At 48.5% G+C, this 19,838-nt stretch overlaps 1 protein-coding gene across 1 annotated transcript in view; it reads right to left on the bottom strand.

The window, feature by feature from the left end:
• Positions 1 to 672: 672 nt before the first annotated feature.
• LOC101407159 (uncharacterized) overlaps positions 673 to 19,838 on the bottom strand; it is a 51,904-nt gene continuing 32,738 nt past the window's right edge. Inside the window, exons 3-10 of the mRNA XM_087417851.1 lie at positions 19,093 to 19,182; positions 13,407 to 13,533; positions 7,493 to 7,635; positions 6,629 to 6,831; positions 5,560 to 5,669; positions 5,253 to 5,394; positions 1,855 to 3,601; positions 673 to 756 (exon numbers count right to left, since the gene is read on the bottom strand). Coding sequence (XP_087273977.1) covers positions 673 to 756; positions 1,855 to 3,601; positions 5,253 to 5,394; positions 5,560 to 5,669; positions 6,629 to 6,831; positions 7,493 to 7,635; positions 13,407 to 13,533; positions 19,093 to 19,182 — 2,646 coding nt within the window. The remainder of the gene's footprint in view (positions 757 to 1,854; positions 3,602 to 5,252; positions 5,395 to 5,559; positions 5,670 to 6,628; positions 6,832 to 7,492; positions 7,636 to 13,406; positions 13,534 to 19,092; positions 19,183 to 19,838) is intronic.

Genomic DNA, 19,838 nt, shown 5'->3' with positions numbered 1-19,838 from the left:
AACCCCAGGCACCCTGTGTCTCAAGGGTGTACTACTGTCTGAATCTTCCATCCATGCATCCTCACGCCTTCCTCTCAGATGGGGCACCTGTCCTGCACACGGCCCCACAGAGGACCCACTTATCCTGCTCCCTAAGACACTGAGTGCAGGCTGAGCCTTTTTCAGGGGTCCAGACCAAAGGGCCACATATACGATCTCCACCTGTGGCTGTCAGCATGTCCCTGTGCTGTGAGAGCCATGTGTCTAGATGGCTCTGATCAGAAACAGGTGGTCTGACATGGAGCCTCAGCCCTGAGCTTGGAAATGTGGTCGCCAAACCACAGAGCTCTGAGATTCCCTTCCAGGCAAACGTCAGGATGTCCAGGGGGTTGGATGCTCATCGTGTCCCTTTCCTATTAACGTTTTTGTGGTTCAGAACTTACTTTTTAAGCAAAGAAGAGAATTCTGTGTGCTTCTTGAGTATAAAGTGCACAGAATGAAATAAAGTCAAAAAACATCTTTGGGATCCAGAGAATAAGCTTTCAGATATGTGTGTTTATACACATAGAAAAAGGTTAAAACCCAGCAATTTGGAAGTTTAAGATCCTTCAATTCCAGGGATAACGTCAGTAGTTAGGGCCCCAGAGCACCTCTGCAGACACGGGGTGCAAAGCGTGGCACTGCTTCTCTAAGTCAGAACTTGGAGGAAAATGTGCTTCCTTTTGGGCCTGGAATCCTGGGTGCCATGGTGCTGGGCACTTTGTTTTGGTAACATTGCTGTTAGGAATATGTGAAACATTAGATTAGGACAAAATTACAGAAGACGGGGTTAGTCCAAGGACTCTGAAATTGATACTTGTTTATAGAAGATGTAAGTTCAAGGCTTTAATTAGGAATCTATTTACTTTGGTTTAAGATATAAGTCTAACAAATTTGATCTTCTGATTTTCTAACCTCTCACAGATGGAAAATAAAAAATTGGAAAGTGGTGTGAGCTCAGGGCCCCCAGAGACGGGAGCCTGAAAGCCCCAGAAGTGAGGGTTGGCAGTGTGACAATAAGAAAGAGGCAGAAAACCCAGAGAAGCTGCGTGTATGGTGGGGCTTCAAATGCAGCTCTATGGGGCCATTGGGGTCCAGGGAAACTGCTCTGCATTCCTGCAGAGCCCCATGGCAACCCTGCCGCGTAAGGACCTTTATCAGCAGACGCTGCTGAGGTGCATCTGCTCCCCAGTGGGTCACAGCACCGCCGGGGTGACTTCCATCCAAAGCTGCATTTGAGGGAGGAAGTTGTGTTTATTTGAAGAATCCATATGCCTAGAGGTCCTTGTCCCCTGCCAACACCCGGCAAATGAGTGGTGCTTGTGCAGTAACCTACACGGGGGCCGTGAAGTGGTGCCCGGAGGGGAGAGCACCAGGGTATGAGAGCAGAGCAGAAGAGAGAGCCAAATTAAAAACACCTATGACTAGTTCAAGCTATGGGTGTCCAAGGCTCAATTACACGCAGGTGTCCAGGTGGCTCAGTGATGGTCCGGGAGATACCAGGTGGGAGCAGATGGCAGCAGGAGGGCCCACCAGGTTATAACCAGGGTCTTCCCAGGAGTAAGGCCATTCCTGCCGTCCACCACTGGCCTCACTTGACCAACACTGACAGTGACCTGCTACATTTGCAAAGTCCCTCCAAGTGTCCCATCGCTGGAGCCTCACAGCAACTCTGTGCCTAGGCCTGGCTCGGCCGGCAATCCCCTCCTACGCTGGCCAGCTGGGCTGAGGCCCCATCACGTCCAGATTTGCCGGCAGCTCTGCACTTGACCGGTGAGGTGGAGCGCCCCTCCCCGCTGCCCCCAGGTGACTGTGACCCCGGTTTCCAACACCTACCTGGAGCTGGAGGTCATGGCTGCCCTGTGTGGATGCAGGCGGCCAGGCAGGGTCAGGAGGGCAGCAAGGCAGGATCGGGCTGGGCTGTCCCCGGGGTCTGCTCACAGCACCTGGGGCTGGGACGGCCAGTCTGTCCTTGCTCTGCCTTGTGGGCTCCGCTGAGCTGTTGCCATGGCTGCCGCCTGTACCTGGGGAGTTGCCCTTGGAGTCAGGGGTGGGGAAGGGGCCCAGCTGTGGGGCCTGGGGAATGATGTCTCTTAGGCAGCCACCTGGGTGCTGGGCATTTGGCACCCTTCCTCTCACCCAACTGTAATTCTCCTGGGTCTGCAGCCCCATCTGCACCCACTGCTGCTTGGTGGCCGGGCCGGGGTCTGCACCACGAGAGCCCTGTATAGCCAAGGGTTCCTGTAGAAGCACCTGGCAAGGACAGGTAGGGCTCCCCATGAGCTGACTTCCCCTCAGGGAGCGGGGTGGGTGCTCTTGACTCCCAAGTGTATCCTCTGGTATACCTGGTGCCCCTTGCACAGACGGGGGCAGACCTCTACACAAGTTGGGAGGAAGGTCACTGGCTGGCCCTTCCCATGAAAGACGGGGGTCGGCCACAGCTGAATGTGTGTGGCTGAAGGAGTCAGGCTGGGCCTGCCCTGCTCCCTGCCCTGCCCCCACCTCCATGGGGACCACTACTGGCTGGCCCTGGATAGGGGAATCCCAAATGCTGACCAAGGGATGGGTAGCACATGGGTTGACACAGGAGGTGGGGTCTGAGGTGATCAAAGGCCCCTGACACTGACCACTGTGTGTGAGTGTCCAGGGCATGGATTCTTTGCAAAGATCCAGAACATCAGGGCCTGGCTGAGCCAGGTGTCCAGGAACATTTTCTCCCAAAGAGAGTGGAGGTGTGTGGGTTGGCGGAAATGCCTGGGCAGGCTGGCTGGGACTGGAGGCCTTGGGTAGTGGGCTGAGGTCAAATGTTGCTGGTTTCTGGCATATCCCCAAATCTACAGGTGCTGCGTGGCTGTGCTGAATCTGCCTCTGTGGTGGGCTCTGGAGTGAGGGGCCAGAGATGGGTAAATGCTGAGGCTGTGCTTGAAGGCAGCTGGGAGCTGTGTTTATGTCCTGAGGGGGAGCTACTTCCCTGCCTGGCTGGGCTGGGCCCAGAGAAGACTGTGGCCTCAGGGTCTGCAGAGCAGTTGTGCTGGCGCGGGAGGGCAAGCCCACACTCCCTCCGTCATGAAAAAGCGCCTCCTTCATGCTGTGGGGGCCCCTCCCCTGGCTGGGTGGCAGCAGGCAGCAGTTCTGAGGCCCTGCAGAGTCCAAGTCAGCCCTGAGAAGGTTCTCTCTCCACAGGGGCTGGAGAGTGGAGCAGAGGTCAGGCTGCTCTTCTGTGTCCTTCTCCAGCAGGGTCTCGATGAGGGCCAGGAGAGAGCTGTCTTCCCCCTGCTCTTCCTCCTCCTTCTCCTCATGCCTGTCATGGGACACCCCCCTCTCCAAGGGGGAGTCTCGGCGGGTGGGGGTGATGTGGGACAGGTGCATGGATTCATCTTGTATCATGGTTCCAAGGAGAGAGCACCAGTGCGCAGGACCCTGGCCAGTGGGGGAGCCCTTCCTTGCCCTGGTCCTCCTCCTGGCTGGGAGGTGGGTCAGGGGGCCCACAGGGCTGCTCTCATACAGGACGGCCTCCCCCGTGGTGAGGGTGAACGGCAGCTGCAGGGCCCGCTTGTGCAGGTGCTCCTCCCCCTCCGCGTTCCTGAAGATGAGGAAACACAAGAGCAAGTCTGAGGATGGGGACGTGAATGAGAAAGGGGTCTTCTGGCCAACGGACAGAGTGGCCAAGTAACCAAACAACTGAGCAAGGGGGCAGGACATCATCTGCTCTGGTTTTTCTACCCAAGGAAGAAGCAGCCATAGTACTGAACTTGCTTCTCTCTTGTATTTTTTGGAGAATGAAGTCTTGATCAATACTTTCTATCTTGGATTCTGAAATAGTCTCTGAGGAAACCACTTATTTGTGGGGTGAGTATTCCAAAAATCCATGTAGAAATTCCCTAAACTTCAAGTTTATTTTGAAGAGAAAAAATCATGACACAAATACGATATATGCAACTGTTTTTCACTGGGGAAAATAATCTCTCCCTTCCTTCCTCCCCTCCTTTCCTTCCAAAAGACACATGGGACACGGCTGCTATAGGGCTGTTGTGACAGTCATGTGACACCATGCTCAGCAAGGTGAGAACCTCCCTTTTTTGGCCTGACTTCACTTGGAACCCCACAAAGGAAAACTGACTAAACTAAACTACAGTGTCTTTGGCAGAAGCTGACCAGGATGGTGTGGGCACAGGAAAACCCATCACGGGAGGGACCTTTAGAGAAGCTGGTATCTCGCCCAAAGATCTCCTGTCATACCCTTTATCTTTAAGACTATTTTGACATTAACACAGCCACTCTGGCTTTCTTATGCTTACTGTTTCTTTTTTTTTTTTTTTTTTACATCCGATTACTTCCAACCTATTTGTGTCACTATTTTAAAATGTATCTCTTGTGGAAGGCATATTGTTGAGTTCTGCCTTCTTATCCATTTTGACAATCTGTGTCTTTTAATTGGAGTGTTTTATGCATTAACATTTAACGGGATTATTGATATGGCTGGATTTAGTCTTCTGTATTACTATTTGCTTTCCATTTGTCCCCTCTGTTTTTTTCTTCCTGTGTTCTGTTCATTCATTTCTTGCCTAGATATGTGAGTTTTTTTTAGAAGTTTATTTTAATTTACATACTGAATTTTTGGCTATATCTTGTGCACTATATTTTTTATGGTTGCTCTAGGAATTACAATATACACCCTTAACATTTCAGTGTCTAGTTAGAATTAGCACTATGCCACTTTACCTAAAACATACGCACCTTGTAACTGTATAGTCTATGCACTCCCAATAACCATCTTTTATGCTAGAGTTGTCATATATAGTACACCCACATGTTATAAATTTCAAGCTATGTTATCACTTGGGTCCTTATTGACGTTGGGCCCTCACTCTCGGCCCTTATTGATGTTGGGCCCTCACTCCCGGCCCTTATTCAGGTTGGGCCCTCACTCCCGGCCCTTATTCAGGTTGGGCCCTCACTCCCAGCCCTTATTGACGTTGGGCCCTCACTCCCGGCCCTTATTGACGTTGGGCCCTCACTCCCGGCCCTTATTGACGTTGGGCCCTCACTCCCGGCCCTGGACACGTTGGGCCTTCACCTCTGGTCCTTACTTAGTTAGGCCGTAACTTCCAGCCCTTATTGAGGTTGGGCCCTGACTTACGAGAGGACGCTCACGTACAGCGGGGCCTTTATTTACGCCCTGTTTCCCGATTACCCTTAGTGGGGCCCTCGCGTAGGACAGGACCCTCACTTACGTTAGGGCCCGCTGCCGCGCCACGATGCAGTGGGGCTGGCCGCTGCGGAACACCAGGCGGGCGTTGGCCTGCACCCACAGCCAGCCGGCTTGCTTGGTGAGCAGCCGGAACACGGTGAGCCCGCTCTCGCCCGTCCTCATCACTGCGGAGAGAGAGGGGGCGCTCGCGTCCCACTTGCCCTCCCTCCAGCCCTCGGGAGTCTGCGCTGCGGGAGGAGGCAGGCAGCGGGCGGAGGCGCAGAGATGTGCGAGGACTTGCCCCACCTCCCAGGGGCGGGGTTGGGCCCGAGGGTGCCTCCCGAACTCACTCCGCACGTGCTTCTCCGCGCAGTACATCATGTCGGCCGTGTGGATGAACTGGTAGCCCGATCCCCTCCTGCAGAGTTCACTCTCCGTGTAACCCAGGACCACCTTGCCTCTGCGTAGAGGAGACACCTCACACCCTCATCTTACAGCCAAAAGGAAGGAAGAGCCACTGCCCCACCCCAACACCTCTCCCAGCTCCTCACGGTTCTCTGAAGCAGGCCTGTCAGCTCGGTGCCCCACCCATTGGATCTCCTTCTAGACGCAACCGCCGAGGAGCAATCCTCCTCTGGACACTCCAGGTCGGAAGGGGCATCTCTCCTACCAGCAGGGCTGGAGCAGATCGTTTAAGAAGCCTCCACACCGAAAAGATTGTGGTGCGCTCTCAGACACTTCTGCCACACATGTAATCCAGAATTCTCTTTTAAGCCTGTGCTTCTTTACCTGTGCTGTAGAGCAGTGGCTTGTACCCAAAATTATGCATGTGAGAGACCAAGTGGAGTTTTTGTTAAGGAGAAGTTCCACAGCTTTCATCGAAGGGCTCTGGGACTGCTCAACATACTAAAGACCAGTGTCTTAGAGTAAGAGATAAAACCTGCACGCCATAGTGCTGACAATACTTTGGATCACTTGCTCTTAAACCGGTGCTTTCTGGAATGTGTTCTAAGAGACACTGGTATTGTAGCATGTTAATTGATGTTCCCCTAGGAAAGGTTCCATGATCAAATAAGTTTGGAAATACAAATGGGTCAAACGGAGCTAATTAGATTTCTTCATAGTGGGACTTCTTCAAAGTTCACTATGATCTATTACTGGAAGTTTCTGAGGGAGAGACAATACTTCTCAGGATTTGCTGTCTGCATTACACTCTAACCCAAATGCCATATTCCTACATGGACAGTTTGGTACATTGCTCCTATAAACAGCATATTTTCTACTGACTGACTTTACAGAACCCATTTGGACAATTGTTCTTGCCTTGCCTTTGGTCTTAGACTCAGGATTTGGGTGATAACTAGTCTTGGAGCACTCTTGGGTTCCTAGGAATCATGACTTCTGGTCAGAGGGATGTACCTGGAATCACAGGCTATTGGTGTGAAATCCAACTTGTGTTTTGTTTGGAAAAGAAATGTTTTGTTTTGGAGCTCCAAGATAGTGACTGGCTGGCGAGGTGTTGCGGTGGCAAACAGGGTGAGTTGAGGATACACGAGGATGCCATCTTCTGACCTATTGTTCTGTCCAGGGAGGAATTTAAGATGGCCATGGAAATTCAACTCCTAGGAAAAGCAGACCCCAAACATCATAAGCAGATGAAAGAGAAGAGGATGTTAAGTAGCTAAAACGGTGGACATAACTTATCCATTATGGGACTCAGAGGGTACAGTATCCTCCTTGGAGTTCAACAGGCAGGACTCCCCTTCTCCCCCTGGAGCATAGGTGTGCACAGGCCTGGAGCCTTCTCATTCTTCTGCCCTGCCCATGAGGCCCTGATCATTTTTCATGGCTCCTCAGTCCTCCCTGGGGGCCCTGAAACACACAGCCTTTTTCACAGAGCTGCGGAGTGTAGTGTTAATTGAGCTATGAGAGGGTACAGTTCCAGGAATTGGTAGGCACTGATAGCTGATTTTGGTGATGGTGAAGAAGGTGGATGTTAACATCCTGAGTTCACCAGGGAGCTCTATTTAGGGCTGTACCAGAGGTAACAGGTATAACTAAATCCCAAGTAAACATATCCCAAGTCTTAACTAGGCTGAAGAAGTTTCAAAAGACAACTTGATCTTTAATGCTCTGACCCTCTGAAATGGCAGTGAACTGAAAGCCAGAGGGCTCTTCCTGGGATGGTAAGGAAGCCTGCCCCAACCTTTGGGCAGTGTTCCCTCTGAGCAGAGCCATGCACTGGTTTAGGAAGTCCTGACCCTGTAAGGACAGTGTGATTACCAGAAACCCAGAAGAATTGTCCAGCAGGCAGCGGAACCGACAGACAAAGCTTCTCTCCAGATAGGAGGGGTCCTCCAAGGGCTGATGCTGCAGGCTGTCAGTGGAGGTATCACTAAGTGAGAGAAACTTCTCCCCACGCAGAGCTGAGAGGACAGAGAGACAAATGAGGAGGCTCCACCAGAATAGTCATCATCACAGAGCTGAAACATCTATAGTTCTGGAAGAAGCTGGTGGGTGGAGAGAATGTGGGGTCACAAGCACTGTGGCCAAGTGAAGTTGGGTCTTCACCAGTCGGATGAGCTTGATCAGCCACTCAGGCTGATCTTCTCATTTGTCAGATGATACTAGCAGTCCTGCCTGCTGACCTGCCTTATGGTGTCCCGAGGAGCAAGATAAAAATGAAGTGATGCATATAACATATATCCAGCAACCCCATTGGCTCTACTGTGGAAACATACCTTGAAGCCAACCACTTCTCATCACTTCTGTCTCTACTGTGCTGGCCAGTCTCCTCGTTATCAGCTGGGCAGAACACCTTGGTGGTTAAGAGCACAGACCCTGGACCCTGACTGGAACTTCACCTGTTGTGTGACCCTGGAGAAGTTATTTAACCTCTTTATGAGTCTTAGTTTTCTTATCTCACTTTATAAGGTTATGATGTGAATTAAATTTATATACATAAAGGACTGCGAACGGTGCCTGGCACATTGTAACCTCTATATAAATTGACTGTTATTCTCATCATTTTTTTTCTTGCCTTAACTTTCCCATAGCCTTCTAACTGGTGTCCCTGCTTCCACCCTTTCTGCTTACAGTCTGTCCTCCACTCAGCATCCAGAGTGACATTAAAATATAAGTCAGATCATGTCACTTCTCTGCTCAGAACTCTCCAGTGACTTACTACCTCAAAGTCTGTAGTGGCCTGCATGGCCTACCTGTTTCCCCCTGGCTCCCCAGCAATTTCCCACCAGTCTTCCCTTGGCTCTTTCTGTGCCCTTCTCTGTGGCCTCCTTGCCATTCCTTAGCTGTGCTAAGTGCACTTCTGCCTCAGGGCCTTTGCACCTGTGCTCTTCCTTCTTCCTGCACTGCTCTCCTCCATTTATCCACATTTCTCTAAATGGCAGCATGCACACCTCATAACTTTTCTCTCTCCTTACTTTAGTTTTTTCTTGGCACTATACCCCACCAGAAATGGTACATGTTTATTTTTTTACACCCTTCCCCTGTTAAAATTTAAGCTCCATCACAATAGGAACTTGGTCATTTTGCTCGCTGCTCTATCCTTAATGCTTAGAACATAGCCTGGCACATAATAGTGATGGTGCTCAGGGCAAGCTACCCCAGGAAGCACCACTCTGGTATGCGGATTATTTCGAGCTGAAGACAATAAGGACTCAGAGAACTCAGGAAAAATATTTGAATTTCCCCTCCCAAACTGCCTGAAGAATTTAAAACAAAAGATCTGTTTCAGGAAGGAGTTATTATCATGACTGCTATAAAGATAATGTAGGATAGAGGTTACAATAGAAAAGGCACCAACAAGCCCATCTTATCGGAAGTTCTGCCTCTCTGGCCACAGGCTCTGGATGGCCCTGCGAGGAGTTACCAGACAATCATTTACAAGGGAAGTCTCCATTTATAAAGGTATCTCCCTCTCTGTATTGGGAAGAGGGGGGATGACCTCATTTCTAGAGACTTATCAATGTGGAAGGTGAGGCCTTAGAACTGCATAATAAACCTTACTCTTGTTTACAGTGCTTTAGTGATAATCACCTGTAACTGACACGCCCACCCCCAACATCCTCCTTGTCTTTGTTTGGACATGGTATTTAAGATGAGAATTTCTGTTATTGTGTTGAGAAACGCAGTGTCCCTGCTTTCTCCCATGTATACATGTTATTAAACTTGGTATTATTTTCTCCTGTTAACCCGTCTTGTTAATTATTTGGCCAGCCATAAGAACCTTAAAGAAAAGGACAGAGGGAGATTCTCCCTCTTCCCCTGACAATAGGCACTCAGTAAACATTTGTGAACTGAAGGACTGAACCAAATGTGGTAGAAATGCTGATTTTCTCATCCTTGTTTTCTACAACAGATTTCAGTAATGCTATGCACAGAAAAGTGACGAGATAGTCTCCCCTACCTAGAAAAAGCACTTTTGTGGAGGATGCTGCTTTCACCTTTTTTGAAGTGCTGGTTCAGCCTCCTCTCTCTCCCAGCCCAGGAGTTTGTAGGGAAGTCTTCTCAAAGGGTAATAAGAGAAAAACCAAACTCTTGGGATTAAAAATAAAAGGACCATCTAAACTTCATTAGAAAGTCAAGGATGAAAAACCAAATCTATTCTCTTTTGCTGTTGTGGGAGATCAAGATTTGGCCACCCTGAAATATATCTCTTTACCTCGATTGTTTCCTCTGATGGACATTTGACCTCCCCCACTAACTGCCTAAAGAATTTGACATAGTAACTCTTCCCTGCAACAGATCTTCTATCTGATGGCTGTAATATAATGTAAAATAGATGTTGCAATAGGAAAGGCACCAACAAGCCCACCTTATCAGTTCTGTCTCTCTGGCCACATTCTCTGGATGGCCCTGGGAGGAGCTGCCAGACAAACATTTACATTTATAAGGGAAATCTCCATTTGTAAAGGTATCTCCCTCTCTGTATTGGGAAGAGGGGGGACGACCTCATTTTTAGAAACGTATCAGTGTGGAAGGTGAGGCCTTAAATCTACATAATAACCTTATTCTTGTTTACTGTGCTTTAGTGGTAATCTCCTGTAACTGACTCCCCCCCCCAACATCCTCCTTTGTCGTTGGCTGAACATGATATTTAAGACGAGAATTTCTGCTATTGTGTTGAGAAATGCAGTGTCCCTGGTTTCTCCCATGTATATATGTTATTAAACATGGCATTATTTTCTCCTGCTAACCTGTCTTGTTAATTATTTGGCCAGCCATAAGAACCTTAAGGAAAAGGGCAGAGGGGGATTTTTCCTTTCTCCCCACACTGTAATTCTCAACCTGACAGGTCAGATTATATTTATATTTACACTGATGGTTTTCCTTGTGTCACATGAGAATTTGACTTATCTACACTTAAGTTCTGCACAAGAATAAAATAAGAACAGGCTTACAATAGCTTAGCAACCCTGAATGTTTTAATGGGAGGAATGAAGGGAGGATTTAATCAGAGTATGGTCTGATAAATTTTATTACTGTTCTTTCTTAATGTCCTGTAGTGAAGCCCCTAGCACCATGTCTGGCACATGGTACACTCTCAATAAGTGTTAGAAAGTCTACATCAACTTGAATTTGGTTTAGGTGGATAGTTTTTAGATGTTTTTTGGCATATTTATTGCACTATTATTAAAGTTCTACTTGTCTTTTGAAGAATATTGTCATGCATACATTTATAAACATGTAGGTAGACTGCAATATGGTTTCTGCTACTGCAGGGATGTAAGGGTATAAAAGAAATTTAAAAACATGAAGTTATATGCAAAATTTCAGAGTATCCATTGTTAACAACATAATTCAAACTTGCTAGTGTCATTTTTGACTATGGTTTAAAATCCAGGCCTCACATACCACAGAATTTGTGCTGATAAAAATGGATAATTTTGCATTTTAGAATTTGCCTATTTAAAGATGCTACAGGATTTGCTAGATTTAAATTTTATTTCCTAAACTGCCAAATGAAGGAAAGAACATATAACACTCTTCCCAAGTGGACATGGAAATTCCATTCAATATTTTATTTGGGGTTTGGGAAAAAGAATGGAAAATTCCAAGGAAGTGGAAACGAGAATTATAATGGTATATAAAGGTCACCACATGGTTTGCTGCCTCCAAGTATGTTATTCACACCTTACATATAAGATAAGGCATAAATAGAAATGATGGAAACATACTAAAAATTCTTTTGAATGACTTTATTTGTATGTATTTGACTACAAAGTGCTATGAATGAAGTAAGACAATTTGGAGTACTTTTGCCCTCACTGTCTTTTGAACAAGTGCCAAGAACTGTTCATGCATAGCTATTCAATTAATTAAAAAATCTGTTGAGGGGGCTGGCCCAGTGGCGTAGTGGTTATGTTTGTATGCTCTGCTGTGGCGGCCTGGAGTTTGCAGTTTCAGATACCGAGTGTGGACCTACATACTGCTCATGAAGCCATGCTGTGGCAGTGACCCGCATACAAAATAGAGGAAGATGGGCACAGATGTTAGCTCAGGGCAAATCTTTCTCAAGCAAAAAAGGAAGATTGGCAACAGATGTTAGCTCAGGGCCAATCTTCCTCACCAAAAAAAAGAAAAAAAATCTGTTGGGTTATTATTGACAATTTTTAAAGTATTCTCAAATATTTTAGATTTACATATGAAAATACAGTTGGAACAGGAAGTTATTACTTTCACTAAGGAAGCAATGAAATGAATATAAGGATCCACTAGGTCAGAGGCAGTGGTGGTGCAGAAGCTAGAGAGCTGAGGGGACTGGGTTGTTGTTGTTGTGTCTTGGCCTTAGACCACCTCAGTGGCTTTAGAAAGGTCCCTGCTCCACTCTGTAGCCTTGTTTCCAGAGCTTTGAGACAGAGGGGTTGGAGTAGATGCCCACTAAACTCCACAGCCCACACTGAACCTCAGATCTCTGTTCCTTTCCCTTGACCCTGGCCAGTCACTATGGACAGGGGTGGAGGCACAGAAAGAGTCCACACAGAGGCACAAAGCTCAGTGCTGAGCATGAGGTTCCTGCCTCCAAGTTGCTGATAATCTGGTGGGAAAGAAAAAAGAAAGTAAAGAATGTTTCGTGATAACTAACTGTACCCTACTGGACTTAGGGCTGGTCTCATGTGGAGTGTCTGAACTGGGGCAGGCTTTGGAGAGGGAGGACTAAAACCACCACAGCAGCCAAAGCTGAACCGAACTACAGCTGAGTCTTACAAAGTTATACAACCATACCTTCTAGTCAGTCTTGTAAGTTTATTCTTTTTAGTATTTTAGGCTCTCTACCACAAAAAGGATAGCATTATTAGGGTGCAAACATTGGCACATGGCCTCATTTTTTTCTAAGTGAAATCTCTGTTTTTTGAGTATTTCATTCTTTTCTGACCATCCTTCACAACAAAACAGGGACGAGTCTGTCCTTGTATCCTGTGTGGGTGCATTAAATCATTCTAAATCCTTGCAGAGGGGACCCGTATCTGGACTTACAAAGTGACATTTACTTGTAAATGACAATATTGCCTTTTGCCTATGCTTTCCCATCAGTCATCAGAGTAACACATGCTCAGGGCGTAATGGCCACCCCTCCTGTATACTCATCAGACGCTCAGATGCGAGTCCCCTGCCAGCCTGAACTTGGTTCAGGGGACGGCACCTGCCTGGGCAGGCAGGATGTTTACTTCAGCACAAGTCCTATCACTCACCAGTTGGATCCATCTGGGCAAGCCTCAGTCTCCTCATTGTACATTCATTCATTCCAGCAACTACTATTCACTGAGTGCTCTCTTTGTCTCAGGCACTGTTCTAGGCACTGGGAATACACCAGTGAGCAAGACAGTCACAATCCCTTCTTGCATCCTACTCGTATTAAAAACAACATAAATTCATTCTACATGGTTGTTTTCCAGTTACCAGGAGAATCACTTGAGGTCACAGACATGAGAGGGATCTGAAAGATGCAGATGCCAACACACAGGGCCTCATTCCTGATGCAGCTCTCTTTACTGTCTTCCCCTCACGTACCTGGGACTTAGTGAGCACTCGATCAGTACTTAATGCAAGATACATTCAAGCTGAGAAGGTCTAACTTCCTGGTCTGATTTCTTCCTTGTGGACTGTAAGGGTTGAAGCACAGGTGCAGGGTTGACTTTGTATTCGAACCCTTTCCCTCTGAGCCTTGGGGACTTACAGTGGGTGTCCTGCTCCTCTTCTCTGCCGACAGGTGCTGTGTCTGAAGGCCAGCATAATTGGCTCTGGAACATGGCTCTGTCCTCCTTGTGGATCAGCTCGAACACGCTCTGATAGATGACATCTGACTGCAAAGACCAAGGGCAGTGTCACACTCCCGGGGCAGCTGCCTGCCTTCCTGAGCCAGGTGTGATCTGTTCACCTCAAATGTCCCTGAGCCCTGTCCAGCCCCTCTGACACCTTCCAGGCATCTTGGACTCACCTGTCTTTGTCCCTCCCTATCCTAGGGGCTGGCTGGTGCACTCTGCTCCTGTTTCCCTTGTGGTAGATCAATATTTGACCACCCTGAAATATATCTCTTTACCTTGATTGTTTTCTCTGAGGGACATTTGACCTCCCCCACTAACTGCCTAAAGAATTTGACATGGTGGCTCCTTCCTGGAATGGATCTTCTATCATGATGGCTGTAATGATAATGTAAAATAGATGTTACAATGGGAGGGGCACCAAGCCCCTTTTATCAAAAAACTCTATCTCTCCCTGACCACATTATCTATAGATGACCCTAAAAAAAATTGTCTTCTTGCCCTCTGAAGTCCCAGACCACTATCCACCCCCAACACCTTCCTCGCCTTTAGCTACAATACTTAAGCAAGCAGCTTAGACAGAGGGATGAGTTGCTCATTTCTGAGTTTCTCCCATGTATACATGTTATTAAACTTGGTATTATTTTCTCCTGCTAACCTGTCTTGTTAATTATTTGGCCAGCCATAAGAACCTTAAGGGAAGGGGCAGAGGGGGACTCTCACTCTCTCCCCACACCCTCCTCTGGTCTTGCACAGCCCATCCTCCAAGACCACTGCTGTCCCCAGACCCAGATAATATCGCATGAAGTGAACACTGCCATGGTGTTGGAGGCCATGCCTGTACTATGTCTTGAAAAGGGTGGTGGTTCTTGGGGCCAGTGGGAAGGAAAGAGTGACCGCCTAGGAGACAAGTCACAAATCAGTAGCAGGGAGACGCCCAAGATGGGGGACACCCGTACGAAGCTACTGGAATAGCCTCTGCAGTTGGCTTGAAGCTCTATGGAAGGAGAATGTTGAGTTTCCCTGGAAGCCAGTCATTAGCTTTTCCAGACAACAAAGTCAAACTGAATGAGAACGAAAGTCTCACTTCTAGGGAGATCCAAGTTTGTTCTGTCATTTGTTGAAGGAGATGAGGGAATATAAATGCTAACGTAATCTCAAAAGAGATGGGTCTAGCTATATAGCGATTTGAACATGAACAAGAATTAAGGTATCCTGTCCTCACACAGATTTTGCATATTTTACACATAACCAGAATGTTAAATAGTCTTCAAACCACTTTGCCTTAAGGATTCTTAGCGTATTCCTTGTAAATCAGGCAGGTTTAATTAAAATAGAATGAGTCTCCCCACCCTCACTTATAGTTAATAATTTGTTAAGTTGTTATCTATTTGGGTATAGTTTGGGATTCTTCTTGACCTTCTGAGAGGAATTAAATGCTGTTGAAAGTTTTCTGTCAGCAATAAAAAAATTTTGCTGGACCAAATTCTGTCCAAAATAAGTGATATTCTTCTTCACTCTTCCCCTGCATCCCCCACCCCACACACAGCGTGATCTTCAGGAGACTGTTGTATATAACCATTTTCTGCCACCAAACTCAGGGAAAACCAGTACACAGTATGGTGATAAATATTTACAAAGGTCTGCTTTCTAATCTTTGAAAAGACAAAGACACTGAGGGGCTTGGCAATGGGCCTGCAGGCTGGAAGGAGGGGAGGGCAGGTCCCCACATTACGAGGAAAGTCTGAGGGGAAGTAACAGAGCAGAAGGGTTTAGGAAAACATTAATGGATCTTGAGGGATTGCAGCACGAGGGCTGAGGCCAAGGGAGGTGGGCTTCAGAGGGACCACCAGGGCAAAATAGAAAAGACAGCTTGGAGGAGTGCTCCCTGCCTCTACCTGGTGGAGCCACGCACAGTTCTGGTGGGCTGGAGGGCTGAGGACAGAGGCAGAGCCCTTGGCGGGGGCTGCTCCTCCTCTGTGAGCCTGATTTCTCCCTTTTTTACCCTACTTGCTGGCATTTCTCCTGCAGCTCTGCTCACTGCTCCTGAGGCTCCGAGGTAGAAGAGCATCCCAGCACAGCAGCACTTCCTCTCCTAACACCACCCTGCACAGAATGAGGCGCAGAGGGCCCAGAGTGTTTCTCTGAGATGAAGGGCTTTGGACAAGTTTGTTTTTATCTTTTGGAAGCTTTTTCATACAGGAGTCCTATCCCTGAGTCTTCCTCCACATCATGGTGTCTTCAGCAAGGACAAGTGAGTAAGGAGGCCAGACGTGGATGGTGCAGGTGTGGCGAGCATGGGGGCCTCAGGTCTGTCTTTGATACAAAACTCCTTCTCAGGTTCACAGCTGAAAACCAGATACAGCATAATCATACTGACTGATATCTTTTTCTAAAGGAAAGGTGAAAAAAGACTGTAAAACTTCTCAGCATTTGTCTTCTCCTCACAAGTTAGGAGGTAAGTCCCAGAGCCAGCGTCGGGCACGCTGCGTGCTGCATGGGCCCCCAGGTGGCCATGGGAATGCGCGAGGGGTGGAGATGGAGGGATCCGGGGTATCCTTGTTCCTCGATTTCAGAAAACCCCCTGTTGCCGCGGGCCTTTTACAGACCCCTCCCCCTGCACTCTTGGTGAGCGATGCACATGCAGGAGCAGTGCTGTGTTTCAGTCCACAGGGCAGTTCTGTGAGGCACGGAACGTCTTCCCGCGGTGGTGGCCATGAAAACGCCCCCTCAGATCTACAATAGCAGGGAGTGAACCAAGGGCATCCCCAGCTGCTGCCGCTGAAATCCACCATGGCCCTGACTCCAAGGCAGGCCTGTCCCTGGAGACAGGACTTCTCTGACAGGGAGCTTGGCCTTGAGGGCTCCCCTTTGTCCTTGTCAGACTTCCTTAGAGCTGTACTGCAGTCTAACCCTCCACCCCACCTCCCTCCTCCACGAAGGTCTGATCAGAATTCTCAGGGCCCCAGGAAACGGGGCAAACCCGTTGCTTTGTTGGCTCTTTGAAGCTGGAAAAAGCCAGTGGTCAGTAAAGAGGTAATATTGAGTTGTCCTGGCAGATGGCAGAGGAAGGGACAAAGGAGCTGAGGGGAAGGGGTGTGCCTGAGTGATGCATTTTGTGAGTGCAGAAGACCCACTGGAGATTACATACCATAGGAGGGCCTGGGGCACCCCACTCACCAAGGCCACCAGAGTGCACTTGTGGAGGGCACCAGCATCACTGAGAGGTTTGGTGGTAGGTGACTGTCCTCTGCAGGTCAGGGATGATGGTAGGATGGAAGTCATTGAGCTGGGCTCAGAAGAGCTGGCTCATTAATATCCATAGAGATGATGGAGCCCGGAAGTAACAGAGGCCAGGTGGCAGAACTTATTTACCAGAAGCCAGCAGGCTGCAATGACAGTGATGACTGACAAGGATGAAGAGGTAATCAAGGGGGCGTGGCCCATAAAGAGTTGTGGGGACGGTTAATAGAGCATGGTGTCCCTAGGGGCAAAAGAGATGGGCAGCCAACAATGGCACTGCTTAGCATCTACAATTAAAAAAAAAGGCAAGAATGGAGAGTCAGGGGGCTGAGGGCTGTCACCTCGATGAGAAGTGACAATCTCTTGCTCAGTTTCTGGGCCTGATACAATTTTCAGATCTAGAATCCATTGATAGAAGAGGTGGCAGTTTCCCTAGGAGGAAGGGCTCTGCAGCGCCATGGCAAGATATTTACTCAGGTGACCATACCTCCTACCAACAGGCCTCCAAACATCTGGACATTCTCCTTTCCTAGCATATGGCCAGTTGAGTAAATATCTGTAGGCATGTTAGGGAAGGGTGGGGGGTCTCGCAGTATATACTTGCCACCACAGCTACTCCATTATTGCCCCTTGTGCTGGGTCCAGGCAGCCAATGAGGAAGGTTGGCTAATGTCAAGTGGTCCAGTCATTTTGTCCACTTGGTTGTCCAGTGCTCCTTCTACAGTGGGTGCTTTCTGATGGGCACTAATGTGCAACACAAAATCTCCACACTTGATGTCCCCCCCTTGCCCATCTACATGCCCTGTCAGATGTCCTTGTCTCAAACCTTCCAATGCTTTTCCTTCCAGGCCCCTCACCAGATGGACAGACCAATGGCTGCTGCTCAAGAATCTATATATGTTCACACCTTGGGTCACTCCTCCACACAAAGTGGATGGCCAGGGGCTCTGCTCTCAGTTCTGCTCCCTCAAAGCTGGCAGCATTTTCTACTCTGGGGGAGATCCTGGCATGTCCCTGACCACTGGACCCCTCAAAACCTCCCTGAAGTGTGGATCTCTGTTTTTCATAGGGCTGATCTCCCACCCTCTGAGGCACATGTATTTTAAGGCCCCCAGCACACTAGACTCCTCTCACTTGTCCTGCCTAGTCAGCATGTTGTCACTGTAATGGATCCGTGTTGTGTCCTGGGGGATTTACTATCCTCAATGTGGGGGTGGGGTGGGGTGGGTGGGAGTTCAGGCCCCTTGGCTTTTCCATTATGATATTTCTCACTCCACAGGCCAAAGACCCAGTCTAGGGGCTACTCCAACTTTCCACCAGATCCATTCCAATTATGCACTCAAGGAACAGGTAAATGACCACTGGGTGGGTCCTGGGACTCAGTGGCTTTGCTGTGAGCCAGACTTGAGCTGGCACTTCATGTACTATCTGGACTCCGTAGCCCCCACCCTGACCTGAGGGCCATGATGACACTTCGTGTCTCTGGACTCAGAACCCTCAGGAATGAAGGTTTGGGTCACACCCCAAGGTAAGCCATCAAGATGTGCTGAGGTGATGGTTGAGGGTGAGTGGGATTCAGAATGGAGAGTGGAGGATTGCCCCTTGCTACCCTGAGATCAACTGCAGTTTGTCCACTCATTGAGCTCCCCTCAGGAAGAGAGGCTCATGGGAGCCAAGGGGGAGCTGATCCCCAAACCCATGTGGAGAAGTAGATCTGTGCAGCACAAGCAGTGAGGGTGACAGTCATGACAATGTGCCTCTTGGAGTTCTGACTGAGGGGTGTGTAACGCTGTCCCCTTTGGATCCACCACCATGTTTGCGCTGGGGCCACAATCCCCAGAGGTTGCTTCCAGCCAATGACTGAGCATGGCAGGGGTACCAAGGCAGGCCTGTTCCTGGAGGAGGCAGGACCCCTCTGACAGGCAACTTTGGATTGAGGACGTCCCCTCGGCCATGCTGAATTCCCTCAGAACTGTGATGCAGTTTTTTACCCAATCACATTCCTCCCCAGTCTCCCGCCCAAGGGTCAGACCTGCACTGAGGTGACAGCTCCCCCTGTCTCCCCTCATTCCCCCTCACCAATTTCCTCACAGAATTTTCCCCTAAGGAATCTCTTGCTCATCTCATCCTGCCTTGGCATCTGATGCTTAGAGGACCTGGGCTAACACTCTCTCCACCTGGGGAGGAAGCCAGTGCTTTGGGAAGGTTCACTCAAAGACATACAGCGTGTGTGTGTGTCTTTGAGATGGAGACCCAGGTCTTCAGACTTCCATTATAGCCCCCCCAGAGATCAGCATTACACTGCCTTGCCCCACCCCCAGACTCACCCAAACTCTTCAGCTGAAAAAAAACACTCACTTGATGAAATCCCAAGTAGTCCTGGACAGTGGGAGAGACATAGAGAACATAGCCGTCTTCTGTAACAGCCATAAGGAAGCCGTCGAGGGTCTAGGGGAGGCAGAGAAGTCAGTTCAGCTTTATTCCTTATTTCGTCTTATGTTTTGAGGCTGTGGAGCTCCAGAGGGCCTGGGTCCAGGTTGTGAGGTATTTCTGCTGAGCTTCCTTTTGGTGTGGAGTGCCACCCACATCTTGAGTTGTCACTTCCTAAAGCAGGGCCCAGGAGAGCCAGCTAGTCTGGCTTCTCAAAAATGGTGAATAATGAAAAGCAATAGGATACATTGGAGTCTGTAAGGAAGCCATTTTTTTTAAAACTAATTCAGCCTGATCTTGTTTTTCCAAAAAGGCCCGATGTGGCCTGTTGAGCATGCGCTGTACATCTGCTTTAAACATTTACAATGTCCCAAAGCCAAGAATGATGCCCTTAAAGATAGGGATGTAGATTTCCCCCCATCAGCATTTCTTTAAGGATAAGCATCTCTTCCTAGGAACTAAGGATTAATTACTGAACTGCTGTTCTCACCTTGTGACCACTGAGCTGCTGTACCAGCAAAGCAATCTCATGACTATTATAAAAGGGGCATTCCTATCATATGTGGTGTATGTTCTTTGTTCCAAGATGGTATATAACCACACTGTACACCCCACTTCTTTGGTGTGTTTCCTTCCTTGGGGAAGGAAGCCCCCCAGGCTGTAGTCCTCACACC

The sequence above is a fragment of the Ceratotherium simum genome, chromosome 27 (assembly GCF_057802395.1).
Source record: "Ceratotherium simum simum isolate JZ-2026a chromosome 27, ASM5780239v1, whole genome shotgun sequence".
Classification (NCBI taxonomy): Eukaryota; Metazoa; Chordata; class Mammalia; order Perissodactyla; family Rhinocerotidae; genus Ceratotherium; species Ceratotherium simum.
The sequence above is the reverse complement of the archived record's forward strand: the minus strand, read 5'-3'. Positions and strand labels throughout refer to the sequence as shown.